This window comes from Lepidothrix coronata, unplaced genomic scaffold, assembly GCF_001604755.1.
Source record: "Lepidothrix coronata isolate B3197 unplaced genomic scaffold, Lepidothrix_coronata-1.0 Scaffold59, whole genome shotgun sequence".
Taxonomy (NCBI): Eukaryota; Metazoa; Chordata; class Aves; order Passeriformes; family Pipridae; genus Lepidothrix; species Lepidothrix coronata.
The window spans coordinates 5,163,717-5,171,400 of NW_016690239.1; the positions used below are offsets into that span (position 1 = coordinate 5,163,717).

Sequence of the window (7,684 nt, forward strand, 5' to 3'; positions counted from 1 at the left end):
TTGGTGTTTGTTTGGTGTTTGTTTGGTGTTTGTTTGGTGTTTGTTTGGTGTTTGTTTGGTGTTTGTTTGGTGTTTGTTTGGTGTTTGTTTGGTGTTTGTTTTTTGTGTCGGTTTTGTGTCGGTTTTGGTTTTGTGTTGGTTTTTTGTTTTGTTTGTTTTGGTTTTGGTTTTTGTTTTGTTTGTTTTGGTTTTGGTTTTTGTTTTGTTTGTTTTGGTTTTGGTTTTTGTTTTGTTTGTTTTGGTTTTGGTTTTTGTTTTGTTTTTCTTTGTTTTCTTTTTGGTTTGTTTGGTTTGTTTGGTTTGGTTTTGTTTGGTTTGGTTTTTGTTCGGTTTTGTTTTCTTTTTGTTTTGATTTTTGTTTTGTTGTTTTGGTTTTGTTTTGTTGTTTTTTGTTTTGTTGTTTTTGTTGGGTATTTTTGTGGGTTTTTGTTTTGTTTGGTTTGTTTTGTGTTTTGTTTTTGTTTTTTGTTTTTGTTGTTGTTTTTGTTTTGGTTTTTTGTTCTTGTTTTTGTTTTGTTTTTTGTTTTGTGGTTTGTTTTGTTTGTTTTGTTTTTATTTTGTTTTGGTTTTTGTTTGTTTTTTTGTTTGTTTGTTTTGGGTTTTTGTTTTTTTGTGTTTTTTTAACAAATAAGTCTCTTTTTAGTTACTTCTGAATAGAAACTTTCGGGACGAGGGAGCAATATGTAAAACTCTTTAAAACTTGATGCTGTTTTTAAAATCAAAAATGCATCTTGTACTTCAACTCAGAGGGAGACACAGGCTTGATTTCTTATCCTTCCCCTACTTACTCGTAAAGGAAAGGAGCAAATAAATGACCAGAAACCTGGAACTTCTGTTTAACTAGCTTGTCCTGTGATAGCACAGAGCTTAAACATCTGAGACATAAACACTAACAGTCTGATCTGTTCCTGCTTGAGAAAAGACATGGAATTTTTTCAGTTACTTAAATTGCATCTTAAATCTATTTCTTTAAAAGCAACTTGTTTGTAGAGTATGTTCAGGTCCATTTTTAGACATTAAAATCTGACTCGTAAATATTTTGCAGTTAATGAGTGTCAGTTCCCTTTGTTTGCATGCTGTTCCTCAGCTGCTTTGTGTTCTGTTTGAGTATATGCAATGGGTGGATTGTGGTGGCTGAGCTGTACAAAAAAGTTAATTTAATTTTCCTCTGTTTAAGGACCCGAACGTAGAAGTGTAGAAATTGATGAGAAAAACAAAACCATCACTGCTTACCATGAGTCTGGACATGCCATCATTGCATATTATACTAAGGATGCAATGCCAATCAACAAGGCCACAATCATGACACGAGGAACAACACTGGGACACGTGAGTGTTTAATCTATCTAGTTCTATTAGTATTTATTTTATTTATTAGTATTTCTTTAGTTTTATTTTTCTGTTGGTTTGGTGGCGTTGAGGAATTTGCCAACAATGCTGTTTGTTGTGTTTATGTTATTGTATATTGTAATCTGTTGAAATACTCAGTTATGAGCAATTTCTTGGAAAAACCACTGGTCATCTTTTCTGTGTGATAGAAAGCTTTCTTCCTTCATTTAAAAGTAAATTGGCATACACTAGTATAACAACTCAAATGTACAAGGAAAGAAATATAAGTTTGATTCTGCTGTAGTTAAAATAGCACCCAACAGCAAAACTTTGAAGAATGTCTAAAAGACTGGTAAGTAGAAGCACAGCTGAACTTTACTTCTAACACAAACATCCTTTATCAAGTTGCTCTTTGTCCAGTGTCGCTTTTCTAAACTTAACTGGTTACCTGTCTTGTTTCTAGCATACAACCCTAAGTTTTTCTATTTTGCCCTTAGCTGCCAAGCATTTGTACAGAAAAATATTTCTGTTGTATCTATTTCTGTTGAACTTTTTCCAAGTTAATGTGTTCAGTTAATGAAAACCATTGGCCTGAATCCTCTGGGCAAGCTGATTTGTGCTCAGTGTAGGGAATAAGGAGAATGGATTGTTCTGGGTTTTTTTGGTGGTAAGTGTAAGTTGCTCAGTTTGATGTGGTGCTCGTGGTCTGTTGGAAGTTATTTCAGTGGTTAAACTAAAAACCTCCAAGCAAACCTGATGAGTGCACAGACATGGAGGAGGCCCAGAGCATTTAAAGTGTTGCGTAAAAGCCTTTATATCTGCTTTGGATATAAACAAGAATATTTTTGAGATCATTTCAGTATTTCTTCAGGTTTTTTTGTTACCTGACCACAGTTCTGTATCTTACAGGTGTCTTTGCTCCCGGAAAATGACAGATGGAGTGAAACTAGATCCCAGTTGCTTGCACAGATGGATGTCTGTATGGGAGGAAGAGTAGCAGAAGAGCTCATATTTGGAACTGATCACATCACGACAGGTCAGCTGATTGGTATTTAAAAAGGTTTTGGATCAAGGATGTGAATTGGCATGTTTAAGTTGGTTTCAGTAATGTGACTTAGATCTGTTTGCTCTCTAGGTGCTTCCAGTGATTTTGACAACGCTACTAAAATTGCAAAACTGATGGTGACTAGATTCGGAATGAGTGAGAAGGTAGTGTTATCAATCCTTTAATATTTATATGGAACAAAGACAAGTTTTGTTCTATAATTAAAGCTTATGTGGGTGTCAGTGATCACTGAACTAGTGTAAGTAGTTTTGACAAAAAGAGTAAACCTTTTGACCTGCTATAGAAAGCTCAACTAGAAAACTGATGTACTTGACAGTTTAAAAATTACCTTACAGGATTTTCACCTCAAAATGGCCTTGAAAGTTACTAATGTCTTCAGGAAATAGTTATAAAGCCAAACATTTTGGAATTGAGGGTAATCTTGGGTTTGGGAGGGTGAGGACGGTAACAACATTGAATTTTCTTTAGAAGCTCCTTTAGTCATGTTTATTACCCATCAAGTGTTAGTAGTCTAGGGATTTTGGTTTGGTTTTTCTGGAAGAAAATGCTTAATCAGGATCTTGCAACAGTGGCAAGATAAAGATGTGTTTGTTGTTGTTTAGCTTGGTGTTATGACCTACACTGATACAGGGAAAGTCAGCCCTGAAACCCAGTCTGCAATTGAACAGGAAGTAAGGACACTTCTACGGGTAAGTCTCTCCCCCTCCACTCTGATACGTTTAGTTTGAGATGTGCTGAATATCTGCTTGCTTGATTGTTCATTTTTATGATGTATACTGGTGAAAAGATACAGGTGGATGAAAGTATTCCGAAGTATTTAAGGTAGCCGCAACGTTGAATCTGTGCATGTCAAAACTTGGTGATTGCCATGCACAAGTAGTGTGAATCGAGTTGGTGGTGTTGGGTCCTTTAGTACACTCTTTAACACTTCCTCTTACATTTGGTCAGGATTTGTATTTTGCCTATTCAATTAATAGGGAAAAAAGTATGGCTATAAATTGTTTTAGAACAGGTGTGAATGTTTTATGTTACTTTCATCTTTCATAACTATATTTTTGTATAGAATCACAGGAACGGCCATACCAGATCAAAGAGTTGCCTTCAGTATCCTGTTCCTCACAGGGATCAGTGTCAGATCCTTAGGGAAATCTGTAACATTTGATAATCACTGAACTTCGCAATCACTGGCTGTGGTAGTCTGAAATAGTTTGGTACAGGCAGGAAAATTACTTATATCGTAACATTTAAATGATCAAACTTCTGCTGTAGTTGTTTTTGAACTGACTTGGTCATGGGAGAAGTACCGATGCAGGACTCCAGGTTGAAGCTGGTAATGCTGGCAGTGTGCATCTACTGCAGCAACTGGTAACTTTCAGTAGCTGGTAGCTTTCAGCTTTTTAAAAATGCATAATAATGGAGTTTTATTAGCCTTTAAGGAATAATCTGTGAATGCTGTAGCTCTACTCATAATGCAAAACTAAATATACTTGTTATAAAAATCAGGAAATTTTCAAATTTAGTAAGTCTTTTCTAAGTCATATATAAAAATACTAAGGTTTGTCTCAGGATTTTATTTTTAGTCCTACTTATGCAAAATAAAGGTGACATAAAGTGTTTGGTTGTTTTTCATTAAAATTATGCCAACTAAGTTTTAAATCTTCATGAGTCAGGAGCTGTGCTAGCTATGAAATATAAGGCACAACTTTAAATGTTTGTTTCAAGCTGTATTTCCTGGAAACAGTTTTTAAAGTGCAATCTTGCTGTTGTTTTAGCTCTAAAATCTTAAAATCTCCTTCTACCTGTTTTTAATATTAGGACTCATATGAGCGAGCAAAGAACATCCTGAAGACTCATGCAAAAGAACACAAGAATTTAGCAGAAGCTTTATTGAAATATGAGACTTTGGATGCCAAAGAAATCCAAATTGTTCTAGAGGGGAAAAAACTAGAAGTAAGATGATAACTTCTGGGATATGTAACTGATAATTTGAAGAATGTACATCTAGCAATGCAGTAGTCTTACGCAGCGTAGCCTTTTTTTCTCTTCCTGATGTGTGTATGGCATTAGTGTCACTTAATATTAGTCTGTCTCTTGTGAGCTTCTGTTAACTCATCTATTTGTTGTGTCTCATCAGAAAAAGACACAAAATAAAGCTAGTTTCTCATCCTCTGTTCCCTATACTCTTCGCACAAGAAGTTATTCAGGCGGCTAAATCTCAGGGTTGAATTCAGCACTTTGGTTCAATCAAATGTGTTGAAGCTGAGAAGAAAAGTGTGCAGATACACTGGTGTGTCTTGGCACAGCATCCTGGGCCATGCTGCTATGTGTGCATTTGAAGTGATACCTCACAGTGTGTGCTATGGAATGTGTTATGGAGAGTGACAGAGATGTAAAACAGTAGTGTGTAGTGTAACTAATGCCCATACTCTATTTGAGGCTAGAGACCACTATTAAAGACTTCTTATTTAGAAATGTTACAAGACATCTCTACGAATGAAGTAGCTACATTGTGGGAGCTCCATGTTAGGCAAAAACATCAGTGGTCATGTTTCCAGTACTCTTGGGATTAAAATACACACGTGTACGGCTGGGAGAGAAATTTTAATGCAAAACCAACAGGCTAAATGTGTCTAAGCCTCTTTGGACGATGTTTGGGGCAGAACCATGGCAGGGATAAGAGAAATAAATACCTGTGATCTCTGATGTGCTGCTGACAAGATTCTTAAAATTTTTATAACTGTAGCAAATGGATGACAGTGCTTTGGCGACAGTGCTTTTACACTGCTGAAGATTCTACAGAATTAGTTTCTACTAATACTATGTATGGGTGTTTGATAATCCAACAGATAATTTCTTCAAAGATGGCAACGTTGCTTACTAAAGAGTAGTTCAGAAGCATGTGTTGTTTCAAATAACATTCCCAGTTCTGTTGTACAGTACAAGTAAAGAAATAAAACCTTTTCTTTCAACCTGTACAGAAACCTCTGGAAATTCTAAGAAAATAAGAAAAAAGTTTCAAAAACAAAAGCAGTTTCCAATCAAGTGGAAGTGATTGCTAGCAATTAAATGCCAGTAATCTTTTGATCTCATGGAACTGGCTTTTATGAATAACACATCTTGATAATAATCTTTCTGCACAATCAGTTGTAGCCTTGTGGGACTATAAGCTTGTGTTGCAGAGAGGGCCTGTTTTAGCATATTAATGTTGAAGGTTACTGTACTTGGACATTAAAATAGTTGGGCTGGTGCCAATGAGTGTGAGTGGAAACTGGTAGCTACACCTAAAACTATAAGTAACAGTATTTTAGAATTTTCTGAGTAATGCTTGATTATAACTTAGTTTTTTAGTAGGAGCACATGCATTTTTTTTCCTTTCAAAACCAGAGTAACTTTCTTTTTGCCTGTTTTTGTCAGCTTACTATAGTGACATCCCACTCCGTGTGGGAGAACTTCCAAATGTTATAAAACAGTATACAAAATGTCTAGGCTGACTAGTTAGAGTTGTACATGTATTTTAGAAATATGCCAACAGAAACAGAAATATACTGCATATTTGGCATCTGTTTTTGGAGTAATAAAGGTTAATTTTAATTATGCATATTGGTTTTCTTTTTATTCATTGTAAATTGCTATAACATGTAATACCAAGTTCCCTACTATGTAAATTGAGGTGTATATAACATTTAAAGTTGTAAATAAATTTTGAGAATTATGGCAAAATTGCACTCTCTCTAATGAGATTTCTAGGGAATGTTCTCCCTAGAAATTCAGACCTTTTTACTACTTCTGTAGTGGGACTTGAAAGGGAACTTTTCCTGCTAAATAATGTGAATCTGCACTTAGAAATAAAAGCAAAAAACTTTTTTTTGAAGTCACTAAAATCTATATTCAGTGATCTTGTTTGAGAGTTAAGTCCTTTAAGTCCAATTCTCATTCAAAAGCTTCTTGCTATATGCATAGAAGTAGAGAAGTGGTATTTCATTGGATCATGAAAGATTTTTACAAGATTAGCCATAAAGTGTGAAAGGGATCTTTTGCTTTCTGGCCAACTTAACAGCACAGATATTACTACAGAGTTTATTGTCGTTCTTGGTTGGTTGTGTGCATGTGACATCTGTGGAGTTTCAAAGAAACTTACCTGTTTAGGCATTGGGTTTGACCTCTGGTGTTCTTTGGGTGCATCTAGGAGCTGGAATTTCTCCTCACATAATCATTGGGCAGAGGTAGGAGACCACTGGATTGGGTTTGTGTGGCAGGGTTTTTGTAGTGAGGATGCTACATGGAGGGCATCTGTGAGAAGATGCCAGAAGCTTCCCTATGTTTGATAGAGCACAGCCAGAAGCTCCAAGAGGGACCCACGACTGGCCAAGGCTGAGCCCATCAGCCACAGTGGTAATGCCTTTGGGATAACACACTTAAGAAGGTGAAGAAGTTACTGTGCAAGAGCAATTGCAGCCAGAGGAGAGAAAAGTGAGAACATGAGAGAAAAACAACTCTGCAGCCACCAAGGTCTGTGAAGAAGGAGGGGGAGGAGAAGCTCCAGGCACTGGAGCAGAGATTCCCCTGCAGCTGGTAGTGAACACCACGGTGAGGCAGCTCTCCCCTTGCAGCCCATGGAGCTCCACCTGGAGCCTGTGGAGGGCCCCACACCAGAGCAGGTGGATGCCCAAAGGAGGCTGTGCACTGGAGCAGGCTCCTGGCAGGACTTGTGGACCACTGGAGAGTAGCCCACTGGAGCAGGTTCGCTTGCAGGACTTGTGACCCATGCTGGAGCAGGATGTTCCTGAAGGACTGCACCCTGTGGAAGGGACCCATGCTGGAGCAGTTTGTGAAGACCTGCTGCCTGTAGGAAGAATCCACATTGGAGAATTTTGTGGAGGACTGTCTCCCATGGGAGGGACCCCATACTGGAGCAGAAGAGGAGTGAGTCCTCCTCCCCCTGAGGAAGGAAGAGTGGCAGAGATGTGTGATGAACTGACTGCACCCATTTCCTGTCCCACCCCCTCCCCTTGCCGCTGTAGGGGGAAGGTAAAGAAAAGTGGCAGTGATGTTTAAACCAGGAAAAAAGGGGGGGGGGAAGGGAAGGTGTTTTTAATATTTGGTTCTATTTCTGATTTGATTGGCAATAAACTAATTTCCCCAAGTCAAGTCTGTTTTGTTCATGACAGTAACTGGTGATCTCTCCCTGCCCTTATCTCAACCTATGAGTCTTTTTGGTATCTTCTCTCCCCTGCCTAGCTGAGGAGGGGAGTGATAGAGCAGCTTTGGTGTGTTCCTAGTGTCCAAGTC

At 37.7% G+C, this 7,684-nt stretch overlaps 1 protein-coding gene across 2 annotated transcripts in view; it reads left to right on the forward strand.

The window, feature by feature from the left end:
* YME1L1 (YME1 like 1 ATPase) overlaps nt 1–5,991 on the forward strand; it is a 24,427-nt gene extending 18,436 nt beyond the window's left edge. For both annotated transcript variants that reach the window (XM_017817222.1, XM_017817221.1), the window contains exons 15-19: nt 1,178–1,329; nt 2,239–2,365; nt 2,465–2,538; nt 2,998–3,084; nt 4,211–5,991. In XM_017817222.1, coding sequence (XP_017672711.1) covers nt 1,178–1,329; nt 2,239–2,365; nt 2,465–2,538; nt 2,998–3,084; nt 4,211–4,354 — 584 coding nt within the window. In that variant the 3' untranslated portion in view covers nt 4,355–5,991. The remainder of the gene's footprint in view (nt 1–1,177; nt 1,330–2,238; nt 2,366–2,464; nt 2,539–2,997; nt 3,085–4,210) is intronic.
* Nucleotides 5,992–7,684: the final 1,693 nt, after the last annotated feature.